The sequence below is a fragment of the Bombus fervidus genome, chromosome 5 (assembly GCF_041682495.2).
Source record: "Bombus fervidus isolate BK054 chromosome 5, iyBomFerv1, whole genome shotgun sequence".
NCBI classification, from domain to species: Eukaryota; Metazoa; Arthropoda; class Insecta; order Hymenoptera; family Apidae; genus Bombus; species Bombus fervidus.
Window position 1 is genome coordinate 11,001,571 of NC_091521.1, and position 11,744 is coordinate 11,013,314.

General features: G+C 35.9%; 1 protein-coding gene and 1 long non-coding RNA gene across 5 annotated transcripts in view; one reads left to right on the forward strand and one right to left on the reverse strand.

The window, feature by feature from the left end:
- The window catches only part of Fas1 (fasciclin 1 Fas1 domain-containing), a 380,856-nt gene extending 379,298 nt beyond the window's left edge, over window positions 1-1,558 (reverse strand). For 2 of the 3 annotated variants that reach the window (XM_072003875.1, XM_072003876.1), the window contains exon 1: window positions 968-1,557. In XM_072003875.1, the coding sequence (XP_071859976.1) occupies window positions 968-1,087 (120 nt within the window). In that variant the 5' untranslated portion in view covers window positions 1,088-1,557. Of the gene's footprint in view, window positions 1-967 lie in introns of all 3 variants that reach the window. The other variant, XM_072003874.1, reaches the window with a different exon arrangement.
- A 1,475-nt stretch (window positions 1,559-3,033) lies between these two features.
- Window positions 3,034-7,581, forward strand: LOC139987304 (uncharacterized). 2 transcript variants are annotated; one of them, XR_011799824.1, is made up of 3 exons: window positions 3,034-3,354; window positions 3,435-4,172; window positions 4,256-7,581. It is a non-coding gene; the product is annotated as an uncharacterized lncRNA (long non-coding RNA). The 2 variants fall into 2 exon arrangements; XR_011799825.1 differs by having other exon boundaries at window positions 3,435-3,736; window positions 3,859-7,581.
- The last annotated feature ends 4,163 nt before the right edge of the window (window positions 7,582-11,744 follow it).

Below are 11,744 nucleotides of genomic sequence, written 5' to 3' on the forward strand. Positions count from 1 at the left end.
CGATGGACGCAAAGAAAAGAGTCGAGTGACTCTCGATTTTATGTCAGCCAGCCTCTTTTATTGCGTCATTAATTAACAGAATGATGTGAGATGGTGCGTAAACCTTGCCATAAAGGTTAGCACACGGAGAAGGCCCTAAAATTAAATGATTCATTCGTGTCGACAAAAAACCTATTAGAGTTTCTATTGGTAATTTGACGGTGACATAAAAATAAATTCCGAACGTGATAATACCACTTAACACTAAAATCCACGTAAATAGTAAGTCATACGATTTTGTTATGAAATGTAACTCAATTTCACATTATACTAAGCAGATAAATTAATCCAAATAATATATTAATATATATTAATATGTTAGTTATTATATAAATTAATAACAGTTATATTAATATAGCTTTTATGAAAATTCTTCGCTAATTCAAATATATTTCGAATTCAAAATTAAATTGTTTCACCATTCGAAGTTTTTCGTCCTCCATTATACATTTTGTTACAGCTTCTTCACGGAAGAAAACACGATATTATGAAAGATTCGATCATAACCTCTGCTAACAAGGTTAACCATGCAAATTAAAAGTAACCTTCATGGGCCGATTGAATGCGTCAGAAACGTGCAACATATTTTATTTCGTCGTATTTAATTTCATTCGGAATTCTCACGAATACAGAATATACGGTGTTATCTTGTTACAGCAGACAATACTTGACATTACGCAAGGTCGCGAGTCTTTCAATCGTTGCGAACTAATGAACAAAAAGTACCCGTCTGTGGTATATTTATTTACTTCGTTTACGCGTGAAGCGGCTCTATGTGTTGAAGTAAATATATGTTTCGCCAAGGCACGAAGGTCGAAGGACACGTAACATGTTCGAATAGAGAAACAACGCGCAACGAAAAGCATTTAATTCCAAACGAATGCGTAGTACGCGTGAGAGAGACAGACAGAACGTAAAATATTCTTACCTGGGACAAGTCGGAGTCATCGCGAATCTTAGCATCCATGGTTACAGTGGCGATGATTCCGGTCGCAGAGACGATCAGGATAATCACCGCGGTGAACAGACAGTTGCCAGTTGACGACATAGTTCCCCGTGAAATGTTCACTGAACCGAACAAAGAATGTCACACCCGAAATTCACCAATTCACTATACGAGACGGTAATTTCGTACTGATGACACAGTAAGAATAAACGAACGCGAGAACGATCGAAGAGGATCACGGGTCGATATACGCGCTCCTCCGGCACGACGTCGTCGATAGGTCGAGAGCGCGATCGAGACTGTTTTGAAAGTCAGCGACCCAACGGTCGCACGGCACGCGCACTGTCCGATGCACGCGCGTTATTTGAAATAAAGAAGATGCTTACGTGCTCCGTCGACCACGAAACGACAGGCTCGTGGAAACCGAACGACGAGATCGCTCGATGTCACGAGAAATCAAGGATCAACGCACAAGACGAGTCACGAGAGAAGCGAACGTACCGACTGACTCTCTACACTCTTTTCGTAGGACGTGTCAACGATACGGAGGATGGCGCGGAACTGCGCCCTCTCCATGCCTGGACCCCCGTAACCCCCACCACACCGCCGAAACGAGTCTTCGGTATACCGTACTGTCGTCTCCCCTCCGTCGCGGCCGACTTTCCCCCTCCCTAGCGCCATTCGCGTTGCCCGTACAGTTCGCCGCGACACACATTAAAACACACCCGCATCGCGATCCGAACTCGTGAGTAGGCAACGGTCATTCAATTCTCTCTTTCGCAAGTAGTTTCTGGCCACGATTTATTCCAAGTCATATTTTCCGTATAAATATTGGAAATAATATGGATTCGACGTTTGATAAATAACGTGTTCCGATGAGATTGATTGAAACGAACGAGCGAACAGCGGGACAAAGTGATTTATTCGAAAGAACGATTCGATGCTCAGATATTGAATGTATGTTTCCGCGGAATGAGATTCGAACGATCAATGAGCAATTACAAGAGTTTATAAAAATTTCGTTTCTGTTGTAAATTTTATTGAGACTTTGTGGAAGATATTTTACGTTTGCTACAATTTTGTGTATTTGACCAGATAATTGTATCAGGTAAATTGTAAAATGTAATTTTCTTATTATGGAAGTGATACTTTTTTTTTTAATAAAAACTTGTCCCGAGTTATAGTTGTTTTAGTTATTATATGTATATATGTTATATATCCTTTGTTATAGTTGTAGAAATTAAGCTGGAATTTGTCGAGCCAGTACGTACTACTATTTCGAACCAAATTGTAATGAATGTTCGTAATTATATTTATAATGAATGTTGCAAAATTCTGATGACCTAATTGTTACTATCAATTGAAAGGAAATAATGAAACATTAAAATAAAATACATTCATGAGAATGTAAGTTATAAATTGTTGAGGCTATTGACGAGATATTATTTTTTATTTTATTCGCAACATTTTCCTGCGAAAATATTTGAACTCGACTGATATTGTAAATATACTTATTAAATTATATATCTCTCTCAGAATTTATTAAACAATGTTACTCTTTCATAACAAGTAGATAATATTAAAACGTATTTAATAATTGTACCTGACATATCGTTGTACTAACGGTAAGATGGTAATATAAAATTGTAAAATTAAAAAGAAATCTAAGAATTCAATTTAACTTGGAAATTGCAACTGTATGCTCGATGCAAATTTCATTTCGATATTGCGATTTTATTAACATTTTTCTGCTTTTATTAAAATTCCATAGTTGTTCTACTGCAATGTACTCATCCATGCCATACTGAATTCCTGTTAATAAAAGAGCTTCGAGACACTCACAATTTTTCTGTAGTTATCATGACCTATGATAATTCACATTTTTTGTTCGTTGACTTTATCTCAATTTATAGAATATAATTCAAATGAAATTATGGAACTATCAATCCATTGGGGACAAAACAAATTTATTGAAAAACGAAAATAAAGTAACATATACATGATTTTCACATTTTTTAAAAAAATTCATTACAGAAATCATTAAAAAAAAATGTTTCATTATTTTAAAAAATGGTAATCTGATATCCTGATTTCTCATCGTTTTGGATTACTATACGAAACACCATTACAAAGATTAGATATGAAAAGATGTTATCATAGCGTTATACATCAACTTCTTCAAGCTACATAAACTAGATGAAAAAGATAATAATGAGAAAGATTATTAAGTAAATCCTTGGGACCCCTTTCCATAACCATAGATAAAAGATAAAATTTAATAACGTAAACTAACTAAAAAAAATTGTTGATGAAATATTGCAACGTTGGTCCTTAATCTGTTAATCTTACAAGATCAGCTTGCATTTATTGTAAGTATAACTGGAAACGATATTAGTACGAATTTTGGTATCAATTGTTACAATTTATATTCCACACGTAAAATGTTAAGGATGTTGGAAAGGACAGAGATCTTCTGGAAGCCAGCGGTATTCAGAACGACGATCGTCGCGTCGCGCACGTGACGTCATTCACCCTCTCCTTGACCAACCACTACGAACGACGAAATCCCCAACTGCGTCTCCACAAAGAGTGACGTCACGTCTACAGGCTTTTCTCGTTCTCTACGAGACTACGAGAGCTCTTTCAAGAAGCCGCGCGCGTCTCTTTTGCCTTCCTCCTTCTGCTTGGTCGGCGAATCTATGCCACTTGAAGCTGTTAACCAAAAAGCACAAAGTCATGCTGCATGAAAAGGTCGCGCACTCTTAACGCTGTTATTCCATCCTGCGTTTTTACCAGGGGTTTATATCAGCTTGGAAATCTGTTTCTCGTCGGCCAAGAACAATAATATCATTCACAATGGCCGATTTACCTAGGTCCTCTGCCAACAGACACGTCCGTCTGATACGTACAACGAGAAACCATGAATTATCGGGCAAAGAACATCGAGACGATTAACCACACGTAGTTCGTGGAGGTACGGTTAAATACCCTTACTGATTGTCATTAATTAATTCCGGCTTTACAGCCTCCGACCTTCTTCCGTCTTAGCACGCCCTTAATACGTGCACTCATAGTCGTGACTTCCGTCATTAATAATCTGGCGAACAAGCGGAACCGTAGCAGTCTCGAAAATTGCTCTTTAATATAAAATGCTTGAGGAAAGTCTGCCAAAGAGTAACCCAAGGGAGTAAGTAATTTCCTGGCCAAATTTAAAACATTGCTGTGCGTGAATCATGCGAGTGGCAAAATTCTCGTTATCGGTTGTATCAGGTTTGGAGGATAGGGCTCGAAGCCGATATAATTGTAAATTCGATGGCAAGTTCACCGACCATTTCCCAGCAGCCTTGGTGGACTTAGGACGATTCTCGAAACCTCCCAGGGCAATGAGGATTAAGGAAAGATCCCGATCGCGAATATAAACGCAATGGGCTTGTGGAACTTCCCTATCGTTCGCCTGTTCCACCGAGAGTCCTGCTAAGTTTGTCCCAATCCCTTAGGTAATTAGTAGTCTAGATACGCCTGTTTGACCTCACCGACGAACCAATTTCGGCTTACTTAAGCAAGTACTCTCACGAGCTTTCATAGCGATCTACCATGGTATGAAAATGTCGGCCCTTCACGTACCTATTCGAGGATAACAGATTCAAAAATTCTATTAACCAATTATATATCGAACGAGAGAAGATCATAAATCGCTAGAATAATGCTTAGAATGCCATGAATCTACGGGACAATAATCTTGATGCTTCGTATATTAGACGATAACACATTAGAAAATTCTATTAAACGTGTATCGAACAAGAAGCATCATAATCTCCTAGACTAATGTTTGGCATTCTATGAATTTGATGTTCCGTACCAACGATTTCTATGAGCCGGTTTGATATCTCACCACAGACATTCTAAAACAAAAATAGATAATCCGCGGTCGTGATCGAACGGGAACCATCGATCATGCGATATTCCACACTCGATTGAACAGCGTGGCAACACTGTGTAGCCTTCCTCGAACACGATAGTCTATATTGGCCATAAAGCATTCGCGTGTGACGTTAATTTAAGTTAATACTTTGAATTCCGTTGGGATTTTTGGACGGAGCAGCGGATTTAACGGATGCAAAAATGATCGACACGTTTCATCCCAATGAATCTCCTGATGTGACACATTAAAATGTTGTAAAAACGGAAAAAGGCACTCCGTGTAGCGTCGCGTTGAAATTATCGAACCGCACGATTCCGCGAGAATTACAGTAGAAACTTTATATCGCGTGAGAATAATCGGACCACGTGGACGGTTTAATGAAACGTTCTATCGAGCCCTGTAACTTTAACTTGCTCTTAACTCGCCAGTTGGAGATTAGTCTTTTCGTCGCCTTGTGAAATCTAATTTTTTTTTATAGAACTTTCATTTTAACGTTATCTCTAAATGGCAAAGGGTAATCTGTACAGCTAAACATGATTTTATCGTCTTTGGCATAAATTAAATTTTTCATTCATTTTCTCTTTTTTAACGAGCTGAATATAGCATGTATATTCATCTTTAAATATATATTAAAAAATTCATTGTCTACACGTCAATATGATTTATTCTATTAATATTCTTTCAAATAAATATATAAAAAATAACGAATTAAATATTCTTTGAAATGGATAGATAATTCATGGATTATCTATCTCTTTTCTTTAAAAGCTTTGTTCAAATATCGTTCGGAATAACTTTTTAAATGTACATATATGGATAATTTAATATTTATAAGCCAATACAAGCTATTAATATTAATCTTCTTTCAGGACTTCCCTTTTTAAAAATTCTGTTTTAAAAGGATCAATATTGCATAATAAGTTTAATATAATCAAGTTACCTTCTACGTGGAATCATACAGAACTTTGAAAATGCGAATGCGTAAAGCCATTAAAAAGAGGATTGAAACTTGTTTAAAATGAAAGGCACTGATACCATATTTCCAGCAAATTAAATCACAGACAACTTTCAATACGAGATATGAACAAAGGATATCGTTTTATAGATAACGATTCTTATATCTCTATCATAACAATATTGAAACCTCTGAATTTCCCACGAGAAGAATTTATTCATTGTTTTCTTTTTTTTTTATATATATATATAGGAAACCAAAAATCTCCAACTCACAGTTTAACTGAACCTTATGCAATAATTTCTGTGTGAGAAGAGACGTACCAAAAATGTTCATAAGGAATTGAAACATCCGGGGGCACGTTATTTGAGGAAGCTGTCGCCATTGTAGCTAAAGTAGAAGGAGAGACGAGAAACAGTTCACCAGTTTCGTATGTGACAAGGAATCTAGGGAATGCAAGGACATGCTGGTACGTTTCTCAACGGGAACAGTATTCCCTCGATTTTCAGACTGAACGTACTTTGAGAAGAAAAGGTAAGATATGCCTTGACACACTTTAACGTAACCATTTCTGTGGCGAGAACAGACCGTACCGGAAGCCCCCTTAGGGAACTCCCTTGCAAGATGCAGGGAGTCCAAGTTTGCCAACGTTACTTGCTACTTCCGGTAAGGAAGAACGCGCCTGGACTATGGAACTGCGGGCTTGAAGGCAAACCGTCGGGTGGGGCTACATTGAGAAACGTATTTGTAAACATACATCCTACCCATGAGGCTCGAGCAGCCCGTGTCGCAGTAAATCCCGGTACATTAATATTAATGCGTCTTCGGCATGTACAACACACTCGTGCCTTCTACTCAGCTGGTTCTCCACATCGCAGAAAGCATGAGAGTTCAACAGAGTTTACAGCACCAACCGTGTACGGTACCTGAACCTCTTCACAATATCTGCGTTCCGTCTGTCTCGCTTTCATCTCGCAGTCTCGGGTATTCCTTACGCCTCTCACTCCGAGAAAATCAGCTTAGTTTTTTACTCACGTTTGTCACGCTGATTCTTCGCGATTTCATTCAGAAGTGTTTTGGAATTTTTGTGTCTTTGAAGCGAGTAATAGAAGAAAGGGGGAAATGATATGCACGTATAATTAGTTCTTTAGATTCGTGGTAGTTTTGAAGTCTTTGATGGATCTTTTAGTCCCTTTTGTTTGCAACATAGATGAAACGTGCTCTATTTCGCTATATTTTATTTCTGTACTTTGGATTAGGATCCATTTCAACCTGTTGAAATTACACGCTTGAAAAAAATTTCAAAGGAATATTTGCAGCATTCATGTTTTATGAATATACTTCATCTTTTCAGCAGTTTTAAAGAGTATCAAAATCTTGCTTCGGAGAGCCAAGCTTAGCTTTTTAAAAATTTAACTAGTTAGAAATATGTCTGAAAATATACGATCAACGCAGAAATGTATAATAGAACTACATACGAAAAGAAACGATCAACATTGGTCATTAATGACAAATGTTCCCTTTCTGCCTTTATGTTGGGTGACAAGAGAGTTTGATGAAAAGGCCGGGGCCATTATTGAACCAAGGAAGAGTGAAAGGTGACGTGTGATAATAGGATACTGTGGAGTAGTAAAAATACCGCATTTGCGTCAGTTAGGAAAGTAGAACAATTACACAGGTTGGATGACCGAGTGAAAAGAAATTATAGTACCAGAATTATCGAAAATAAAAAGAATCTACTTTATTTGAATTTATTAAATTCCCAATTTTCAATACCCAAATATTTCATCTCAATCTTCTTGGAAATAAATTTAAATGCTTTGTACAAATGTGGTATTTCATTAAATTATTTCTTTTTATTTCCCAATATTTTCCGAGTATTAAGAAACATTTTCATGCACGAATATTCATTTATGATCCCTTTTTATCAACAACTAGCAATTTTCCAACACAGAATGCTCACATTTTTCGACACATAAAATTCCAATATTTCTCAATGTTTCTTCGTACGTTTCTCGATGGAACATGGACCATCTTGATGCCATTCCACGACACGTTTCCCCTTGACTCGGGAAAATAATGATCACGCCCAATGGCGTGTGAACCAGCACCACATCTCAACATCTTACGTCTAGTATTCCTGTCTTGGAAACTCCATTTTGAAACAATCCTTTCAGTATACATCGTCACGATAATCTCGTTTTATCAAGTCAAATATTATTCCAAATTTATATAGACATAAGTTTACCAATACTTGTACCAATGTGTACTTTCCCCTAACGTCTTGAGCTGTTAGCCTTCTTTCATACTGAGATACACCTATAAGATACGAGTCCACAGATCTTTTACAAAATCATATTAGTGAATATACAATTTTACAAATTATAAGATACAAACTTCTTTTCTGTAATTTTACAATCTTATTCCAAATAGGGAAATCAGCTGATTTATAATTTGTCAAATTTACTATAGTTTGTTTGAAAAAAAAAAAAAACAGAACAGAATGTTATATTCGTGTAAGACCGCGATCGGATTCCAAATTAACGGGATTATTATTGTAATATTGATGTTTGTTTACGATTGTAAATGGAATAATTCCTAAAACCTTTCAATAATTTCTTAATGGTTTTTCCAAATTTAGCTCACCTTTCCATAAGTATCCTAATACCTATGAACAGGGTGTATCTCTCGCGTGAATGGAAAAATTCGATACTACATTACGTTTGTGGCCTGCATCCGAGAAAAATCTTCGTACGAATCCATCGTGATACTGTATCTCTTAAGAATCATAATATGTCCACATTCCTGTAGAAAATACAGATATCATACGCATAGATAACTACACGTCCACATATGTCCATCTATGAAGGTGTTCTTACATTCAACTAATCCATTTTCGGAGACATTAAAACAGATAAACCAACAGCGTAGAGTGGCTATCACATAGTTGCTGAAACATTCAATGTAGCGCAATAATCGACCATGTTAAAAGTCCAGCGCGTTGCTAGGTGTCGAGAAGAGATTCCCATGATACACACAGCCGATCAATATCGTATCAAGATCCAGCATTCACCGTGTTGTACCGTGTACCAGTGCGAAAGAGGTAGATACATCGTTCTAACACGTACGCTTCTACGTAGGTAGCACGTTATTAAGAGGTCTAACCATATCCAGTTCGCAGAGCGTGATTACATGTGCGAGCCACATTCGCTGGTAGGTGTATGTATGGGCATATGTGGGTAACGACACGATGTTCGACGTTAGGACTGAGGTTCCTTCAGGATGGCTCGTTATGCCAGGCAAACTGCCACGTAGAAACAGAATTTCAGTATCAGGGAGGGACGGCGAGACTGTAGCAACAAGATGTTATCACAATTATTGCTAGCAGAACTACCATCCGCAGGCCGAATGCCGTAAGCCACGTAAGGAATGTTTGGATTAGTTTAGATTCTCTGGTTAAGCCTCCCGTTTTCTGAACTGCCACTCCGTTCCTTGTCCCGGTGTTAAGAACGTCTCGACATCCTGGTACACGATATATTGCCATGTCGAAAATTAATATATTGGACGTAACGTCTCATCAAATTAACGTTTGGTGGGTTCTACGATGGTTCGAGACCGCGTTTAACGCGCATTCATCGTGCACGTAAAGATTGCCTGTCGTAAAGCGCACTGCCAAGCGAATATTCGTGCGCACCGTTGACAGCAAGACGTATCGTATACACGAGGCGTTTCATAAGCCCCTGTGACTATTAGACATTGAGAAATTTCTGAAGGTACAAAGCGAGGGGTATACCCATTACATGTTCATCAAAATGACGTTGTATCAACGATGATGGAGAAATAATGTTTCTTCGACGACGATCGATGCAACGGAAAGTTACCTCGCGTAAGTTTGATACTTGTACTTCTTCATAAAAGGTGAATCGTCTTTGGCATCAGCCTAGAAGTAAATGTAAATTTCAGGGGTAGATAAAATTGAAGTGAATTGAGAGTTAAATTTGAAGAATTTTCATTAGTTCGCGCATTCTTTTCATGTATTATGTAAAAGTGTTATAGTGGTAGTTATTAGTGTCATAGACGACTTACAATAAGATTAAATCTTACTTTGTATTTTGTATTTTTCATAATAAAGACCATTAATGGTATTTGTTGGATTTATTGTATAATAGAATAAAAATTATAATTAAATTTTTTAATATAGTTAAGTAAGCTAAAAGTCAAATTTAATTCGAATCGTTGTGGTCTTACGGTACTAGTTAAATTTAAATCTTGCGCGATATTGAGTCTCCTGAAAAACTTTGTATTTGCTTATGACATTATTGACATTAAGTTAATTCGAAAATAACATTCTAATTTTCTTCGTCAATACATAAAAGTGTATAACAATGATGAATTTTATAATGAACAATTTAAAATACCTCCTTCACCTCTAAGAAATTTTAATTTCAAGAGTAACTTATTACGACTTGTTATGATAAGAGAGAACTCGAAATATTATCGCAGTAATTGTACGCAAGTAAATTTAAAGCTCTTGAGCATGCTATTGCTTCATATTAAATAACGGCGACTATAATGTCATTTATAACTAGGACATCCAAGCGAGATTCTGTTAGGAAATACAATCTTCGATTGTTTAACGCGCTGAAATGTATAATCAGTTTAAAAAAACTTGTTATCTCGCGAGATTAATTAATTTTATGCAATATATTATAATTAAATACTAATAACGTGAAAAAGTTTCATTAAGTTAATATACATTACTGTTATCACAAGAGAATCTTTTATTTAATTATTTCTTATCAGAGCTCAGAATTTTTTTGCCACTATATTAAATATTCACTTTAATATTTGAAATGATTTATTAAGCACACATTATATCCTGTAAATGTAGAATGATTGAGAGTTAAAGCAATATTTTAATATTTACTTTCGTATAAATTTTTAACAAGGATAATAAAGATATATGCTGAAGTAGAAAATAGATATGGATGTAACGAACATGCTTTGATAGTAATTCAATTAATATAATATAAAATCAACGTAGGATACTTTGGAAAACGGGAACAAACCATGAAATACGAAAAGATAGCGAGGCTATTGAATGGCTCGTCGAGGATTATCTAACTGAAATATAAATCTCCTCTGGAGCAACAAAATAGCTTCTTTTTAAATAGAATGAAATATTTTATTGGATAAATCAATCCTCGTTATTATTCTCTGCGCGAAGGTATGAAATAAAGTTATCGAAAGGCCGATAACGAGAATCATTTGTGGACAATTTTTCAATTATTTTTAATAATTCGCTTGTCTTGTTTTACATAATATCTCACATAAAAGAATGTGTGAATACGAAATACAACTTTAACGCTTACAATACTTTTTTCAGACAATTTATTGAATTCTGCTTATCAAGTATAAAGTTATTCATTATAAATATTTGTATTATTATCAATTTTACAGTAGTATAGATTCTATACATAATTTTATGATGTTTAAAAAAACTGAAGTATTTACAGCATTAAAGAGAAAAGATGAAGAGAAAAACTGAAGAGAATCTTTTGAATCGTAGACATTTTTTCGTCATCTCTGATTTCTACAGTGGGTTCGTATAAATTATCTATTACTATAATAAACATTTTATACCAGGCATTTCTTACTTTATATTTATTATTATTTACGTTTAAACAACTTGTATATATAATTTTATTGCTTGGTTGTTAATGTAATTAAGGTACTCTCACAGAAGAGCGTTGATTAACAGGCGTTGTTAGAACGCGAAGGATGAAAAACTCTTTCCACGACAAACATTCGAACACCTCCGACAATAAAATAAATGTAGCGTATAAAATCACGTATTCTCGAATGATTTCTCAAGTTCAAAT